The 18,700-nt window shown below is 41.5% G+C and overlaps 1 protein-coding gene across 2 annotated transcripts in view; it reads left to right on the top strand.

Annotated features, from left to right (window-relative positions):
• dennd1b (DENN/MADD domain containing 1B) overlaps positions 1-18,700 on the top strand; it is a 100,501-nt gene that overhangs the window by 46,414 nt on the left and 35,387 nt on the right. For both annotated transcript variants that reach the window (XM_046857569.1, XM_046857570.1), the window contains exons 5-9: positions 423-542; positions 5,307-5,376; positions 7,689-7,769; positions 13,996-14,049; positions 14,564-14,674. In XM_046857569.1, coding sequence (XP_046713525.1) covers positions 423-542; positions 5,307-5,376; positions 7,689-7,769; positions 13,996-14,049; positions 14,564-14,674 — 436 coding nt within the window. The remainder of the gene's footprint in view (positions 1-422; positions 543-5,306; positions 5,377-7,688; positions 7,770-13,995; positions 14,050-14,563; positions 14,675-18,700) is intronic.

The following is an 18,700-nucleotide window of genomic DNA, read 5'->3' as shown; positions in this document are numbered from 1 at the left end:
CAGTGAGAGAGCGGGAGGGGGGAAGAAAGAAGGAAAACAGCGTACTTCTTGCAGTCGGAGCCTAACTGCTGCCATCTAGTGTTGAGAGCGAAAGGAAATACTGCAACACAAAAAAGTTTCAAAATCATCCAGTCTCCTCAGCAGCCTCTCTGTTTTATTACCGAGCAGCGAGATACATTCCTTTTTACCCGTTTGAAATGTTCTGCAATACACACAGCCGTATCACGAACAATAAAACCGCTGCTCGGATACAACTCCAAGCCCTTCCAGCTGTTTTGTCTCGATTTGCAGCTTCCTAAGGTATTTTTTATTTTATTTTAATAATAACTCGTTATGAGAAACGGGTCTCGTTAGTCTCGTGATCTTTGGGTAGCACAGGCCTTTGAAGTGTCTTTGTACGTGTGTGTGTTTTGTGGCTGCAGAGTTTCTCAGAATCAAGTGGGTCAGAACTTCACGTTCGTGCTGACCGACATTGAGAGCAAGCAGAGGTTCGGGTTCTGCCGCCTCACCTCCGGCTGCAAGGTGTGCATCTGCCTTCTCAGGTGAGTCATCATGTGGCTTGTGATAGATATGGAACTGTGTGTGTGTGTGTGTGTGTGTATTTATTTGTGTAGGTGTGTGTGTGTGTGTAATATGTGTATGTACTTGGAGTGGATATATGTGTATTTCATCCAATAAGTGTCATCTCAATAGTGTTTGTACACACACTTTCTGTTTATTAATCGAAGCCTCAATCTTCATCTCTCCCGTGGTTCATTATATATTCATGGTTTAAGAGAACCGCGTGAGATCAGAATCGTAAACGCAAAATCAGTAAAATGGCGAAGCACAAGGGGAAAAGAAAACCGTTGCCCGAGCCAATTTGTTTCTCTTTATTTTATTTTTTTTCTTCCCCCCTCTTACTAATATGACCAGCTATTGATAGACAATTGCGGGTTGATCATCGACTTGATGAGCTGCTGCCAAGATCTTTCTTCATCTTACCCTGGCCTGGGCGGTTTTTATTTATTTATTTATTTTTATTATTTATTTTTTTTAAACCCCCTCCCCTTCTTCTTCTTCTTCTTCTTCTTCTACTTCTTCTTCTTCCTTTCTTCCTTCCTTTTCTCTCATTATTCGGCTACTGGCACGGTAGCATGCCAGAGATGCTTTGCCGATAATTATGCATGAAGCCTCGCTGCCAATTAGCAGAAGTCTCCCCTGTCCTTCTCGCTGAGTTTTACATGCTAATTCATTTGACATATGATGTATAAAATTCATTATGCATTCGGAGTCGTTTGCATGGCTTACCTCGTAATAGGAAATTCATTCGAAGGGTTCGTTTCCAAAAGAAAAATCAAATAACAAAGAACTATGCATCGTTTTTTTTTTTTTTCTTTTCTTTTTTCTTTTCTCCATCGTGGCAGATAAATACCTGACAAATAAAGAACATTCGCCTAAAATACAAATATAATACATTTTATTACATTTATGAAGCGGTCATTTTTAGTGGTCTGTAAACACACACACACACACTATATATAGTTTAATGTAACACAGGCGTGTGCCTATATATATATATATATATATATATATATATATATATATATATATATGTGTGTGTGTGTGTGTGTGTGTGTGTGTGTGTGTGTGTGTGTGTGTAGGTATATATTACATACACACACACACACGTGTGTAATCATTATTAATTTTACATATGTAAATATATATAGTTTAATAATTTTATAGTTTAATCGATGTGTGTGCAATCTATAAATAGTTAAAACTAAACTATGTATCTGTGTTAAATAGTTAATTACTATAATATATATATATATATATAAAAATACAAATATAATAAATATTATTACATTTAGATAGCGTTCATTTCAGTGGTTTGTGAACACACGTGTGTGTGTGTGTGTGTGTGTGTATACATATATATGTGTGTGTATATAATATATATATATATATATATATATATATATATATATATATATATATATATATATATATATATATATATACACACTTAATAGAATTAAACTATACACACTGTGTGTATGTGTGTGTTTGTATATATATTTGTGTTTGTGTGTGTGTGTGTGTTTGTATATATATGTATGTAAATAGAAATATGTAAATGTGTGTGTGTATATATATATATATATATATGTGTATATATGTAGGTGTGTGTATATAGTTTTTGAAACCATTGTACACAAGTGTGTGATGTTAAAAAAATATATAACTGTTACTATTGTTCTCACTCAATAATTTTGTGTGTTTTTAAAACAAAACACTATCTGACTTAATTTATATATATATATATATATTTATTTTTATATATGTAAATATCTATAACTAAATATAGGTACTAAATATCTGATTAGATTATTTCTCAGATACACTCATGTTTCTAATCGCTCGGACACGACCCCTGTAGTCGGAATGCACCACTGTCCACGTGGCGGCCGAAGTAGTGGGACCATAAAATTGTCGCCTTCGCTTCGACAAGGATCAGGCCTAACGAGGAGGACACTTTTATTTGGACAGGCTTTTGTTTGGAGCCCAGGGTAAAAAAAAAAGCAATACAAGCTCCTTAGTCAGGCTCCTGCCATGGCGGAGTCAGTGAGATGAAACTGTACCGAAACAAGAGTATGGAGAAGTGATTTATACATGCATCACTCGTTTTACAGTCTTATTTATTGCAGATTTAACTATATGGTTTCATTTTGCTCAAATTATAAAATATAAAATATAAAATATAATGTGTGAATCAAGTAATAAATAAACATGAAAGAAGCAAGAAGATAAAGATAAAGAAAAAGAAGTAGAGGAAGAGCCGTGTTCGAGATAAGACAGACACACAGCTTTCTATTCATACCTCTTTTTTTTATATTTCATTTTATTGTTTTTACCAAATCAAACTCAAATAAAGCCTTTTTTTCTTCCAAGCGCAGGACAATAAAACGACTTCCGACACCATCATAATAGGAAATTATAATTATTATTATAACAAAAAAAATAAATCACTTACTGTTGAAAGATGACTCACCTCATGAAGTCATTAATGAAAGCAGGAGTGTGTGTGTGTGTGTGTGTGTGTGTGTGTGTGTGTGTGTGTGTGTTTGGTGACGCGATCATTCAACCGGCACTCATATTTGCGTTCTTTTCTACTCAGAGCCACGTGTGAGGCCCGCTTTCGTGTTGTTCAGGTGCATGGAAATATCCAAAACTCAAGGGACGCTTGGGGATCACGCATGTGCTTTGTCACACGCCGCAAAGCGTTCAAGGGCGCAGCTAGGAGTAGTTGAGTGTGTGTGTGTGTGTGTGTGTGTGTGTGTGTGTGTGTGTGTGTGAGGGGTAAGATACTAGGTGAACCACTTTGAAGCGGAGAGCTTAAAAAGGCCGGAGAGAGAATGGCCCTGCCTGCAGCGTGCCTCAGGATGATGAATGTCTCTCTATCGCAGGATTTGTCAAATACAAACACATTCTTACTTGCTGACCATAAAGAGATTAAGGGACTTGGGTTTGGGGGGTGGGGGGGATCGACGTGGAATTTTCATACATTTAAAAAAAAATGTATTTATATCTAAATCCGTCCCTCGATACACGTCCGAGCTTCTTACTCCGCTCGGTTCTTTATCTTCCAAACCAAAATGCTTTACACCGAGCCTAACGAGCGCTCGCGTCCTTCCAGGCCTGCCGAGTCTCTCCGACAGCACCGGACTCCGCTTCACGAGCCGGGGATTAGCATCCCCAAGGCATGCATTCCAAACAACGAGGGCCCGGCGAGATAACCCGAAGACGAACATGACGGTCCGAGGTGTTCGTTGACGGCGGCGTCCTAATCGTCCCGGTTCGAGTAAACAGAGGTCTATTTTTTTTGTTCTTTTTTTTTTTTTTGACCTGGTTTGGGAGACTCCTTCCCATGTCAAAACAGCGCCATATTAAGGCTCGATCGTTTCAGGTTAACGGTCATGCAGAATTGCGCTTGAGCGCACTGCGCTCCGAGCCGCCTGTCATCGGGTCGCCCCGGCGGATTTGCCGTTCATAGGGAAGAAAAAAGAAAAAAAAATTTGCATTCCGTTCTCTATTGTTTTTTTTTTTCCTTCATGTTGGCTGTTAATTCCAGTCTACTGAGCGTTTAGTGACCCATGCGAGGACGGAGGAAAAAAAAAAAAAAAGAGAGATCATCTTTCGTCTGCCTGCGTTTGCATATGAAACTTATTATTATTATTATTATCTTTAATATCATGATTCTAATGATTTATTTGAACAAACGCTGTTTGCGAACGTTTACCTGCATACGTGCACGCACACCAAGAAGCATGACCGAATGATGTCATCAAGCTCGTTAAAGTGGGAGACTAGCATAAAAATAATCCAGCAAATGTAGGAAAGAAAAAAAAGAGCAGTCCACATTATCTCGTTACATTGCATAACAGAATAAATGGCGTGTGTGTGTGTGCGTGTGTGTGTTGCAACCTTGAAGCTAAAACAAAATGCTGGCCCCGTTCCACCTCCAGAGTCTTGTCAAGTTTGCCAAGATTCTGTCAAGGAAGAAGAAGAAGAAGAAAACCACACACACACACACACACAATGTTGCAGATACATGATACGGTGTCTCTCGGCGAGATATTGCGCGATTAGTGAAAACAGTGACGCTATGATATTATTATTAGTATTTATTTATTTATTTTTACCTGCCTGAGTAGGTTATTTGAGCCGGAGGAGGGGGGGGGCTGGAGGGGGTCAGTGGCGGGGTATCTGGTGTAGTAGCTAATGTGAGACTCCTGGGCCGTGCTGGTGCATATGGGCGCATTATGCTTGTACAGCAATGCATCTTTTCCCCTCTGTCCTTTAGTGTGTTACAGGCTACAGTGGCCTAATCATGATATTTGGTTCAAGAAAACCACCCCCCTACACACACACACTCACACTCACACACACACACTCCTCAAAGTGCAGCCTGGACTGGAATGTTTAAAGCACAGGGCACTGGCGAGTACAAAGAATGTGATAAAAGGGATGTTGGATGTTGGAGCTAAATACTGCTTAAGAAAGCCTAAAGCCACAAGGTTAAATGTCAAGGTCAGGCAGGAAGGCTGTGTGTGTGTGTGTGTGTGTGTGTGTGTGTGTGTGTGTGTGTGTGTCTGGGGGGGGTGGATTTAGTGATACGAGGCCTTTTTATTTTTTTTATGGAATTGTGGGATACTCGGTTTTTGTGTTTTAAATGTGTGGTGTTCTTTTGTGTCATGATAATTAGATTGACCTCCAGAATTCATGTGTTTTCTGTTTGTTTTTTTATCCAAAATCTTCAGCTATCTACCCTGGTTTGAGAATTACTACAAGCTGCTAAACACCCTCGCAGACTACTTAACGAAACACCAGGTACGTTTCCAGAACGCTGTACTATAAATGTGTATATGTCTGAAAGCACGAGGCTGCCGGTGCGCTTTCTCACGGCTTCACAATGAAACGCTAACGAGGACTCGCCGCATTAGCCGAGAAAACTTGCTAGTGCAGATTAGAGAAGGCTAGTCCCATCCCGGGTTAGTCAGGCGCTGCCGGTTGGCACGAGCCAGCATTCGCTTTGCGTTGACATTTAACAGACCGAACACGGAACAGGAAGTCGGTCCTTTCGCAAATGACGGGAAAAAAAACCCACAAACAAATCTCTGGGAAACGCACTGCCTCGATCTTTTTTTTTTCTTCACCCCTGTTGTCCTTAAACCGAGAGAGACGGGGCGGGGAAAAGGAGTTCGCCTCACGCAAAAATGAAGGCTGAAAGGAAACATGGTGCTTAAGCGAAGTGAAAATAAAGAAATAAATGAAGGAATCATGTCGGAAGCCATGTAGAAACTTGCTGCATCATTGGGCTGTCATGGCGTTACGCTCCGCAGCGCTAGCGCAAGAATGCATAAACAGCGAGAACGCATAAACATAAACGGGCGGGGGGGCTGAGAAAACTTCGTCCGAAAAGCAAAAACAGCGGAAAATCGAATCCGAATGGGAGTGTCTATAATATCTGTAGTGTCTGTATATTATTATTATTATTATTATTATTATTATTATTATTATAGCATTCAGCCATAAGGTTGTTAGTAAAACCAGGTCCTGATGAATTCATCCCAAAGATGTTCAGTAGGTTTGAGGTCAGAGCACTACAGCGGACCACTCACGATCTTCCAATCCACTTGTCATGCTGGAGCAGGTTTGGATCTTCGAGTTCACGTGAAAAGAACATTGTTTCCTATACAATTGTGTGCCTTCAACTTTTTGATAATAGTTTAGGGAAGAACAGCATTTGGTGTCCCAATACTTTTGTCCATTATTACACCGCAGAATAAAAGGAATAGATTTAATGTACATATATAAGTAATTAATTAAACCGAAAATATATTTTAAATAATGAATGAATTATTAATGTATTAAATTTATTATTCAAATAAATCCCATTGGTTGTTGCCTGATCCGCAAAACCTGGATAGGGGGAAAAAATAAAGAAATAAAATACATTTTATATTTATGTGTGTGTGAATATTACATTTTTATATTAAAATTTTCATCTGTTTGTGCTTTTATTTTTTAGCTTTTAAAACTCCCATCTACAGTTTCAGACTGAATAATAAAAAATAAAAAAAACCTTCTCACCCCCACCCCCCCGTCTTGTCCCGTTTCCATCCCGAGTTAAAGCCCTGCGCTAAATGAATCCGAACCTTCAGAGAGACTTTGTGACAGCGTGCACTCCACATGAAGCTCATTCCGACTGACGAGGACGGACAAAAGCGCCGATGGTTTAAGGGGAAGGGGAAATGAACTGTTACCTCGGGCGTTTTTTTTTTTTAAACCGACCGTGCGAGCATCCAGGACTCGGAGAGAGTCGCATGCGCTGTGCCGTAATGCCGAGACGTGCAACAAGCGGCCAGAATTCCCAAAGCGTTCAGTGCCTTCAGAACACGTACTGTAGTACCGGTTGGATTTTCATTTCTACCTGCGTTTACTGGAATGATCATGAATCCCAATGAATCTCTCAAATAGATTTTGCTCACAAATAAGCATCTCGTAGTGTCAGAAAAACTTCCACGCCCGCTTGGCCGCTCTCACCGTAAAAGCTCCGGCACTAAAATAACAAGCATCAGACACCTAATCAAATACATTTGCGCTACAATTTGCCCTTTTTTTTGCCCACGGCCCCTCAGTTTGTCATAAAAGCAATCTCAAGTATCACATTTCATTTATACACAAAAAAAAAAGTTTGACTCTCCAAGAGAGTAAATTGCGTCGTTGTCTTGCAAGCTCGTAAAATTTTTTAAAAAAGGGCCAGCATTAGAATCTGGGGGCCGTTTTATTTTTTTTCCGGTGATGCTTCTCTCCAAAGAGCTTCTCGAAACCTCTTCTGCTGAGTGTGGAGCCACGGTTAATTACAAACAGCCAACGCCGTCCATAAATCACCCCCCCAACGAATAAGCGTCTGCCGCTGCCCAGCTTACCGTCTCTTAACCTCAGGATTGCTCGTTAAACACTCGGATGTTTTTTTTTTTCCCTTTCACCCTCTTACCACCACCCGACCCCCTCCACCCTTATTAGGGTTGCTGTAGGAAATTGGCCACTGTTACACTTATGTTATTCGGCCCCTCCAAAGTCACACACACTCAAGAAACCCCTAACATCTTGCCCATTATTCTTTTTCTTTTTCCTAGGAAAATGAACTGAGCGACGTTCTGGACAAGCTGTACAGGATGGCCGTGCCGAAACCCAACACGGCCATAACCCTGAGCATGGTACGTATGCAGCGTTTTTTTGTTTGTTTGATTAGAGCGTCTCTCTCCTGCGTTTTTCCTCCCGTTTAGCCTCGCTATCGGGTTCTCGATAACCCTTCAAAACGATCTGGTACCTTTAAAGCGACGTGCCAGTTCGTGTGTCCGAGTGAGATGATGATCAATCCTTCTGCCCTGCCTGCATTTATAATCACTGTAGTTCTACACAAGAAATTGTTTGCATGAGTGCATATTACTCCTTTATCACAATATCCTGATAGGATGTGATGCCGTTTTAGCAACTAAAAACTATGGATGGATGAATGGATTGTTAGGTAGGTGGATGGATGGATGGATGGATGGATGGATGGATGGATGGATGGATGGATGGATGGATGGATAGATTACCAGTCAGATAGATAGATAGATAGAACTCAACAGTCAGATATAGATAGATAGATAGATAGATAGATAGATAGATAGATAGATAGATAGATAGATAGATAGATCAACAGATAGATAGATAGATAGATAGATAGATAGATAGAGAGAGAGAGAGAGATAGATAGATAGATAGATAGATCAACAGTCAGATAGATAGATAGATAGATAGATCAACAGATAGATAGATAGATAGATAGATAGATAGATAGATAGATAGATAAATCAACAGTCAGATAGATAGATAGATAGATAGATTACCAGTCAGATAGATAGATAGATAGAGAGAGAGAGAGAGAGAGATAGATAGATATCTAGGTTGGAAGGAGGTTAGACAGTTTTGTGACTGGGAGGTGAGGAGTCCCTGATGATCTAATTCACTGAAGGTCCTCAATGACAGGTAGTTGGATGCCAATGATGCGTTGGATGGGTTTGACCACCCTCTGCAGGGCTTTCCGTTCACACACCGTGAAGCTGCCATACCAAGGATACTAGGATATTGCTGTGAATTTACAATTATATAAGGCTGCACAGAGATGCATACAGAGTGCAGGAGAAGTGCATGATGGTTACAAGCAAGTGGGAATCAGTGAAGCATTAATAGTGCATTGATTTTATTTATTTAATTATTTATTGCAATTATCTTCTGAATCTGTCGAAGCGCGAGAACGAGCGCTCACGTATCGCCAACAGGCGAGTTGTGAAGGTTCGAGGAAGCCACAAGTCAGTGAACAGCGAGCGAACAACGAACAAGAGCGCAAGAGCGAGAATGAGAAGCAGCCCAAAAATGTAATACTTTGCTGTGCTAATTGCTGTTTTTTTTTTCTCCCAAAAAAAACCCCACTGAACTCCATCAAGATCATGCTAAAAAAAAGTACACAATACATTACACCGCTGTATTCTGCTTTTCAACGCCAAAAACAGTCATCAGAGTTCAAAAGGAAGGCTGCTGTAGTGTAAGGATGTATGAACATGGCCTTACAACATAACCATGCTACAGTAATCGCTGGTTTTAAACACAATGTGATATCAAAGTTTCTAAACTAGCTCTGTTTAAAAGAAAGTATTTCATTTATTTATTTATAACCTTTAAAGTTTTCCCCTTGAACATCAATACAGCGCTCCCACTTCTGGAATATGTCCTGGAAGTCGGAAGCGTGAGAATCGCACCAGGTGCTCCCTGTGACTGTGCGTGCAGCCTTGTGCTGCCATCTGTTGGCGTGATACAAAACTACACACTAGACTTGAAACCTTTTCATACTGCTGTTCGGCAATGCTGATAAAAAGGAGAGGCGAGCTAAAATCGGGCTGCGAAACACGGAAAACGGGCCCCCCCAAAAAAAAAACGTGTTCAAATTCACGTCTCACTGGTTTGCTGTACGCTTCTTGTTAGGAATTCGGATCGATTGAATCGCAAAGCTGAATAAATACAATTACGATAAATTTGCTGTAAAATACGCACTACGGCGGCACAGCCCAGCGATAACGAGCGTTTTGATAACGTGTGATTTTTATGAACATGGCCGCATAGTCGCCGGACACGGCCAGTTGGAAGCCGTACACCACGGAGGCCAATCAGACGCTCTGTGTGGGAGAGTAAACACATGACATTTTTTTTTTCCTGCCACATTTTGCGCTCCTTCCTAGAGCTCCCGCAATTGTTGCAAAATTTGCCGAGTCTCACCGCACGAGTTTAAATAATTCAAACCGAGTCCATTTTTTCTTTATCCCCCTTCTCGCTCTCCTACTCCTCCTCGGCCCTGTTCTTCATATAACACAAGATGAACTTGCTTTTGTTAGCCGAGCATATGCAACAGCACGAGTGTTGAACCCAGGCACTCGGAAACAGATGGACACTCTTCACATACACAATGAGGCATGGCCTAGCCTGGGGAGAGAGAGAAAGAGAGAGAGAGGAAAGGAAAGGAACAGAAAGAGAGTGCGAGGAACACTGTGCGAGCAAACAAAAGCGACGAAGTTAGTGTGCAGTGTGGGATCTTGGCTTCGGAGCCTCTTTGATCCAGACATTAAACCTGTGCGACTGTTCAAACGCACGCCGGGACGACTTTTTTCTGATCCGCGGCCGAGCTGCCTGCTTCCTGGCCTCAATTACGACTTTCTAGTTCACTGAAACACAAATTCATTGCTGATACTGTTAATACCACCAGCGCCATTACTGCTGCACTGCTACCACTAGGTACTACTGCTACTAATAATGCTGCTGCTACTAATACCTCCAGCACTTATTGTACTATCGGTTCCTCCGCTACGACTAATAATACTAGTGCTAGGAATATGTTGCTGAGGCGACCAAGGTGTGTCCTGCTTTTTTTACTCATTCTGTTCCAACACTACCTACTGCTAACATCCGTTGCTGCATCTAGTATTACCGCGAACACTTCTCCGACCGCTTCCACCACTACTGCTTGTAATATTTCAGCTTATAATGCAAATTCGAATTCTATTGCTCCTACAACAACCACTACAGTTATTACCAGTACTGCTGGCATTTTTACTTCTAATATTACTGCTGCTACTTTTACTTCACTAAAAACGATGATACAGATCCTACCAGTACTCCTACTTATATTACTGCTACACCTACTGTTAATGTTCCTCCTACTTCCACCATTACTGCGTCTACTTCCAGTTTTTTTGCTACTATGAATACATCAGTGTAGTACAACAATGTTACTGCGGCCACCACATCTGAAACGAATGATACCACTGCTTACAGACGCTAATACAGATGCTCTCCACCTTACGAACGAGTTAGCATGAATTAGTTCGTAAGTTGCTACCGCTGCTCGTTATTGACTATGCATATCTCCTAATGATGTAAGAATAATCGAAATACTGTACACAATATTTTGTACTAAGTAATACAAAAAGAATCAAAACCCTAGTCCAGGGCGCATCATGTAGAGACGCCGAACAAATCCGCGAAACTTCGGAGCTGCCGTTTTTGGAAATGTCGCAACTGCTTGTTATGCTTCTTCAGAAACTAACACTTCTAATACTAATTCAATTCTACTCCTAATACCTCTGTTTTTTTTCTTACTAATAATAATGTAACCTCTACTAACATTACAAATACTATTGCTACAACTCCTACTACTGTTATTAAAAGTCCTAAACTAACTCCTTCACGCACTACCGCTATTTGCACTAGGATGCAGTCGCACTTTGTACATTACCGATCGTATACACTGTGTATAGTTTTTTTTATTATTATTTATTTATTTTTTTATCTGCACTGCCTTGTATAGTCTTGTCTATATGTTCAGTGTTGAGAGATATATATGTATTTTTTTTTATACTTTATATTTATCTACTTCATTTCAATTTTTCCTATTGTATTTAAAAAAAAAAAAAAAACTTTTTTATATCCTAAAATTCTATTCCTATGCGTGTGTGTGATGACTTAAATTTGAATTTGATACTTGTACTACAGCTGTGAGAACGGCATCCAACATGACTGTGGAACTTCTACTAATTCTTCCATTACTACTTTTAATAGTGATTAGAATTCCACCGCAATAATTACATCTTGTAGTATTATTAATACGTGCAACATGCAATTCTACCTCTAATGCTACTACTGTTACTACCACTCCCACTGCTGCTTTTAATTCTGTCCTATTAGCATCATTACTGCTTCTACTTTTAATTCTACTGCTGCTAAAATGACATTAATTCAACTACTGATCATTTTGCTCCTGCTAATATCACTCAGAATAGATGTTTTAATTTATTATTATTATTTAAATGTAATTCTTATGCTTGGAAAGCGCATAGAGATTTCAATTTTGTATAAAATTAATATGATTCGAATATTGCTTTATTTACTGCTAATCATGCTGCTGGTTCTGATGCTACCAGTACTAACTCTCGTACTATTACCTACTAATACTACTGCTGCGTCTCCTACATCTCGTACGTCTCCTCCTCCTACTGCTAATACTTGTGCTCCTAATCTTGCTAGTGCCACTACTGCTTATGCTACTTCTACTGCGTCTCCTATTTCTACTGCTACCAATATTACTGCTTGCTTATGCTACTCCATATACTACAGCTACTTCTATTATGACTAATACTACTGTTGCTTCTATCGTCTGTATCACGACTGCTTGTTATGTAGCCTCTACTACTTCTAATACTACCAGTACTGCGAGTCTTACGACTAATAATACTGCTAATTCTTATGCTAGTGCTTAAATTTTTTATTTTAATTTCCGTATGTAACATAGATTCAAATTCCACTGCTATTACACCTTATACTATTACTGCTAGTTCTATTACTACTATTAATCTCCTTCTTTTTCTTTCGGCTTCGCCCATTAGGGGTTGCCACAGCGGATCATCCGTCTCCATACCCCCCTATCCTCTACATCTGCCTCTTTCAACCCAACTACCTGCATGTCTTCCCTCACCACATCCATAAACCTCCTCCTTGGCCTTCCTCTTTTTCTTCTTCCTGGTGGCTCCATCCTCAGCATTCTCCTACCGATATACCCCATGTCCCTCCTCTGCACATGTCCAATCCATCTCAAGCTTGCCTCCCTCACCTTGTCTCCAAAATGTCCTGCATGCGCTGTCCCTTTAATAAACTCTTCAGCTCTGCTTTCTCCAGCTCCACCTCTTGTCTTTTACTCAATGCCACTGTCCCTAAACATACATCATCGCAGGTCTCACCACAGTCCTATAAACTTTCCCTTTCACTCTCACAGATACTCTTCTATCACTAATCGCTCCTGCCACTTTTCTCCCCCCACTCCACCCTGCCTGCACTCTTTTCTTTACTTCTCTAACACACACTCCATTACTTTGCACTGTTGACCCCAGGTACCTGAACTCCTCCACCTTCTCCACCTCTTTTTCCTGCAACTGCACCATTCCACTGCCCTCCCTCTCATTCACACACATGAACTCTGTCTTACTCCTACTGACTTTCATTCCCCTTCTCTCCAGCATGGACCTTCATCTCTCCAGGCTCTTCTGAACCCGCTCCCTACGCTCACCACAAATCACAATATCATCCTCAAACATCATAGTCCACGGAGACTCCTGTCTAACCTTGTCCGTCAACCTGTCCATCACCACTGCAAACAGGAAAGGGCTCAGAGCCGATCCTTGATGCAGTCCAACCTCCACCTTAAACCAGTCACCCTCACATACTTCTCTGACACACCTGACTTCCTCATACACTACCACAACTCCGCTTTCCACCCTGTCGTACGCTTTCTCTAAATCCACAAACTTACCTTGCAACTCCTTCTGACCTTCTCTATACTTCTCCATCAACATTCTCAAAGCAAATAATGGTGCTCTTCCTCGGCATGAAACCATACTGCTGCTCACAGATGGTCACCTCTTCTCTCAGCCTGGCTTTCACTACTCTTTCCCATAACTTCATGGTGTGACTAATCAACTTTATTCCCCTGTAGTAACTCCAGCTCTGCACATCTCCCTTATTCTTAAAGATTGGTACCAGCACACTCCTTCTTGATTCCTCAGGCATCCTCTCACCTTCCAAAGTCCTGTTAAACAATCTTGTTTAAAACTCCACTGCCATCTCTCCTAAAACATCTCCATGCTTTACTATTACTACTACTAATACCACTGGCAATACTATAATCTACATCAACATTAACGCAAGTAACGTTGCCGTCATTTTTAGTCGTCGCTGCAGGCGTAAATGTCGCAGGTCGAAATGTCATACAATTATTTGTTTCGGATTTTAGTAGATGCAGCCTTATACTACTATTATAAGCAACACTCATTTCTGTTTCATTTGTGTTTTCTTTAGCACTTGCGCTTCTTTGCCCCGGATATCACCGGACTTCCGACCATCCCTGAAAACGTGAGTACACTGCCGAGTGCTGAGCGCTGGCTCGATTTCATTTATTGCATTACACTAAAGTAATTTTTGCAAATGAGTACGGGTACGGGTTCTTTCCTGGATTTCCATGGGTTTCCTCCTCGTCCTCAAGTTTCCTCCCGCTGTCCAAAGATGTGTAGGTGGGCAAATATTGCTCAAATTGCCCATTGTGCGAAGGAGTGTTTGTGTGCAGAGGTAAGGTCAGGGAATCCTATGCGAGGTAAATCCTCCCGCCTTTGCACCCGGTATTCCTAGGATCGTCTCGGAATCCACCTCAGAGCCCTGCCCAAGATCAAGCGCTTAGTAAAAAAAAAACTACTACACAAGTGTTAAGTCCGGAACTACAAACTATAGTTTTCGGAAAGGTTTCGCACCACGTACCCTGTGTACTTTAGGCTGTTCTTATAAATTAGCGTACTTAATAAGGATAAGTAGAGGACCTTTCACCAAACAGCTGGTTTCCATGGTTTTTTTTTTTTTTTCCTCTGTCTTTCAGAGGAATCTAACGGAGTACTTTGTGGCGGTGGACGTGAACAACATGCTACACCTGTACGCCAGCATGCTGCACGAGCGACGCATCATCATTACCTCGAGTAAGCTTAGCACTGTGAGTAGACCTTCCACCTTACGGCGAGCGTAAACGGGCGATGATCATGTTGGGATTATTGCAATGATTATTATAATTATTAGTTTTATTATTATTGTTTAATTGTCCTTCTATTATCAGTGATTACGCTTCCGGCGCTTCTCGCATAGTTTTCGTCCGGCTCCTCTGCCCTCAGGAAGGGAGTGGAAGCTTATCGCCCGGGCAGCCCAAAGTTTCCCCGATGCTCTGGGGAGCAACAGCGAGTGATGTCATGAGCGAGCTATCTGTAGCCCAAGAGAGCGCAAGGGAAAGACCCGAGAAGAGCCTGTCAGCTCGAGCTAATCCGCGGACTTATTTCACTCCTCCTGGTTGCCACCGCCATCATTCTGTGCGCTCACTGACAAGAAGGCGTAGAGTGTGTAAATCATTAGTCTCTCGGGTAAAGACCTCAACCCTCCCCCTCTTCAACCCTCCCCGTCTCCCCCCAGCGCCCTTTTTTTTACGTGATTTACTGTTTGGCAGAGCAAGAGGGTAGCCAAGCGTCCGCTTTCGCGTAGGCTCCAAATTAGCACCGTGCCCATCGTCATTATTCGCATCTCCTACTATCTCCTCCACTCTTTTCTAAACCCCGTCCATCAGCGGGGGCGTTAATGATTCCGTCGCAAATTTGCCAAATTTCTATTCGCTGGATGCGACACTGAGGTAACTGAGGTAATATATATATATATATATATATATATATATATATATATATATATATATATATATATATATATATATGTTTGTATATATATATGTATGTATATATAAATATAAGGAGAGAGGAGAGAGAAAGCACAAAAAAAAGAGGGAGTGAGAGCATATACATTATGCATGCTTCAGGCTGACCCTCAATGTTTTGGGGGCCCCCAGTGTACCTTTCCATGTCAGTTGTAGCCGAACACAGGCACCGCCTCGCCTGTACCGGGGAAAAAAAAAAAAAACAGCAAAGGAATAAATCATGATCTTACAATGGCGCATCAGTCGACTCATCGCTGTTTTGTGACCGGAGGCGAGGCGCGCCGCTGTTTCCGAGGCGCCTCCGCAAGGCAGCAGCTCGTGCTGCCTTGTCACACGCTGGTATAATTGTGCCACATCAGGTGCCCTCTAACTAGTCAGCTGGGAGGCCCTGAGTCTTTGACAGCAGCTTTCTTATCATGCTGTCAGCGCTATGCTAACAAGAGCAAGATCCTGTCTTGGCCTGTGGTGCTAGCCACTGAGGTTGTTCTTTGGCCTCATACTTCTCACCCACCATCCGGACTCCCCCTCCCCAGTTCTATGCACAAGCACACACACACTCACTTTTTTCTCCATCCTTTTACTTCTACTGTCTTTGTCATTCTTTTTTTCATTTATCCTCGTAGCACTCTGCAGTCTCATTTTTTTTCTACTCTCTCTCTGAGCATATCTCCCACTCCCTGCCTCTTTGATAGTTACTTCTCCTAGTTACTTCTCGTTCTCCACCACCAGCTTACTCTTCTCCGGGCATGCTATACGGACGGGTTAGTATTATCTGGCGTTTATCTGCCTGTGCCCTTTCAACGTCTTTTTTTTTTCTTCTGTTCTTTGTTCATTTTTTTTTTCCCTCCCAATCCCCCCTTCAGTGTCACCTCCTTGTTAGCTCCTGAGCATAGACAGGAATGGAGAAGGTAATTGGAAAGCGAGCACAAGAACCAGAACAGAAAAAGAGCCTTACAGGGTCTAGGGGAAGTCGGTTGGTGCACACTCGCGGTGTTGTCACCCTTGTCAAGGGGGAAGAAAAAGGAAAAAAGAAGAAATCACACCTCTGGTCTGCCCCAGTCGCTGTGATAGTGCTGCCTGCAGCGCTGCGCCTATCAAAGATCAGAACTTTTTTTTTCCCCTGAAGTGCTACAGATATATTCCCCCAATCTAAAAGGCACTGTTTACTACCTTCTTTACATGGACTAGCTGTAGGTTCCGCTTTGCTGTCAAAGACCCCGTCCCCGTAAACATGCCGCAACAGAGACGCCTTTTGTGTTCTCGGTAACAGCAGATGTTAAATGTGTACTACTCTCAACCCTGAGAAAGACCTCCGATGACTCAAAGAGAGGATCCTTATTTCTTGCGGAATCTGTTTTTCGGACGTTCTCGAGGTGACGGAAGCTTCTAGATCAGGGCATGTGCATCTCCATAATTGAGTCCGATGCGATTCGCATCTCGATGCATAGCCAATGACGCGTCACATTTGAAGATACATATATATACAAACGTTCTTTTCCTGTTCAGTCTACAGGAAGATGCAGCTCTACCTCTGCCATGTCAATCTGTATTCTCTGTGCCTCTAAAGACACGCCTCGGTCGCCATAGTGTTGTGATGTAGCTTTAAAAAAGTAGGAAGGAATAGTTGCTTCTGAAGGACCAGTGTCCATGCTTCCCTACCTCTGGATGGATTTTTTTTCAATTGGAGGCCATTCGGTCCAGCTGAGGATGGTTCCACATCAGCAGCCTAAATAGATCTATGAAGTAGGATTTGGATGGTAATTAATATCCACAATCCGGTACAACATTTTGCATTAAGAGTTCTGCGTCTAAGGTGCCGATCACTGAACAGTTCACCGTAACAATGATGGAACTAGGGGGAGTCTTGGGAAAGGGGAAGTTGGGAAGAGTGGTAGCTTAGTGGTTACAGGATTGGCCTTTGGATCTGGAGGTCATGATTTCAAATACCAGCCACACCATGCTGGCACTGCTGGGCCCCCGAGCAAGGCCTTTACCTCCATAGCTGGAGTAGGATGTCTGCCAAATGCTGTAAATGTAACTATAATGAATGGACGTTCGATGGCACCAAGATGAGGCTGGATTCCCTATTGAGTTTGGTTCCTCTCAGTTTCCTTTATGAATTTCTGGTGCTTAGTAGCGACTACCAGAAGGTAGCAAGGGCTGTGATGTTCATTTTGATTTTGGATCTTTGTTTGCTCACAAAAATTCGACAGAGGAGCACCAATGATCATTGATCATCTTGATCATCATCACATCATGAAATTATGAAGGGGAAAAAACAGCACCAGTGGAGATTCAGGGGTTTTTAGAGTCTCACTCTCCTTTTTTCTAATACATAAAACATCTTGAGATGGCCAAAAGCTTTCTTTTTTCTGCTTTTACTATACATCTCATTTCACGACAACGTTTCAGCATCATTGCAAATAATTATCTTGAACAGTTTGTATGTACAGAGTGTCTATCTATCGATCTATCGATCTATCTATCTATCTATCTATCTATCTATCTATCTATCTATCTATCTATCTATCTATCTATCTATCTATCCATCCAATGATTGTGGATTTTATTTAAGAAAACAGAACTGGGTTTTCTCCTGGGTTACTGAGGTTAGGGTAGGTGTAGGCGTAGCATTAATTGGCTGTGTGTGTGTATGAGCGAGTGTGTTTGAGAGAGAGATTTTGGACATGCCCAGCTGTAGGATGTCCCTAGTGACTGGATCATGGGCTGTGTTGTTTCCCTGAGCCTGGTCACCTCTGCGTAATCTGCTGTGTGTGGCTGCTCTCCTACTTATCATGCTCATTAGTGGCAGCTCACATTGAGCCCCAGCAGGCACCAGGTCTACACCCAAAACCAGCCAGAAGCCAGCATTTGTTTCCTAGAGAAGTGATATGTGCTATTTTTTTTATGCAGTCAAAGATCTCACACAAACACACTGTGTTTTTAAATAAATGTGTCATTTGATATAAAATTAATAAAAACTCCACAGTTGACACTATATATGTGATATATATTTGGTAAGAAGAGGATGCGACGCATCGGCCTAAAAGTAAACAATGTAAAGCGCATTGGATACAAGTTGGTATTTGTATCACAAGACAGTTTTTACATATTTCCATCAGTAAAATATTTTTTTTTATATAATTGTCAGTAGATGCGCTGTACTTTTATCATTTAGAATGATCATTTGTAACCAATATTTTATTTGTAGATTGATTTTCTCACCGCTAAACGGTTTCTCGAGCGCGCTCTCTACGTGAATACGAC

Source organism: Silurus meridionalis, chromosome 9 (assembly GCF_014805685.1).
Source record: "Silurus meridionalis isolate SWU-2019-XX chromosome 9, ASM1480568v1, whole genome shotgun sequence".
NCBI classification, from domain to species: domain Eukaryota; kingdom Metazoa; phylum Chordata; class Actinopteri; order Siluriformes; family Siluridae; genus Silurus; species Silurus meridionalis.
Note: the sequence above shows the minus strand (reverse complement) of the source record. Positions and strands in the feature narration are given on the sequence as shown.